This window comes from Myotis brandtii, unplaced genomic scaffold (genome assembly GCF_000412655.1).
Source record: "Myotis brandtii unplaced genomic scaffold, ASM41265v1 scaffold265, whole genome shotgun sequence".
NCBI classification, from domain to species: Eukaryota; Metazoa; Chordata; class Mammalia; order Chiroptera; family Vespertilionidae; genus Myotis; species Myotis brandtii.
In genome coordinates, this window is record NW_005360086.1 from 13,520 (window position 1) to 14,312 (window position 793).

Consider the following 793-nt stretch of genomic DNA (forward strand, 5'->3'; position numbering starts at 1 on the left):
CATTAGCGGACACTCTATAATAGTGGCATTTATTAAGAGACCTGTTCTCCTCTCCTGCCCCAGCTTATGAAAATTTGATCATGTCACGCAGACAGAGCCACATGGCCATTTATTTAGGGCTGGGTTTTCTCTCGCACGCTCTCTCCCCCATCCTCAACTCCAGGTCCGGGGAGTCACTCCCCCCTCTCCTGCCCCTGTCTGTGACCAGGATGGGGGTGGCCGAGGACGACCCTTGAGGCACCAGGACATCCGTGGGCAGGACACGGGAGTGTGGCGCGAAGAGGCTGCCGTGCCTGGAGGCCGGGACCCGGGGCCGCCCGAGAGATTATGATTAATACCCACAGTAATCATACTTAATAATAATCAATCGTTGACGACTCTGCGTCTACTGGCCCCGCGCCCGGCCTTCTGGAGCTCGGGTGCAGGGTGGCCGGAGGGAGAGGGTGTGAGTGGGGTCAGGGGTCATCAGGTGGTGGGAGGTCGGGGAGCTGCGCCGCTGCCACCTCCACCTGATATTGTCCCCAGGTCGCCGCGCCGCCAGGGCGCCTCGGGGCTGGGTGCTAGAATAACAGCGACATTCCTGGCCCGGACAAAAGCGCACGCTGAGGAAGGCAGAGAGCTGGTACCTGTGCCGGGGGAGCTGTTTTTCAGCTTGGACGTTTGCCTCGACTCTTTCATCCAGGGGAATATCTGTTTGGTGAGGGTGGAGTTGGAGCCGGGCCCGCATTTGGGGGGGCCGCTTTTGCCGGCCCCGCCCCCACTGCTGCTGTTGCTAGTGGTACTGGTAGGTGCG

The 793-nt window shown here is 60.7% G+C and overlaps 1 protein-coding gene across 1 annotated transcript in view; it reads right to left on the reverse strand.

Annotated features, from left to right (window-relative positions):
• The window catches only part of HOXB3 (homeobox B3), a 10,540-nt gene that overhangs the window by 1,163 nt on the left and 8,584 nt on the right, over positions 1 to 793 (reverse strand). The window contains exon 4 of the mRNA XM_014541133.1: positions 478 to 791. Within this exon, the coding sequence (XP_014396619.1) occupies positions 478 to 791 (314 nt within the window). The remainder of the gene's footprint in view (positions 1 to 477; positions 792 to 793) is intronic.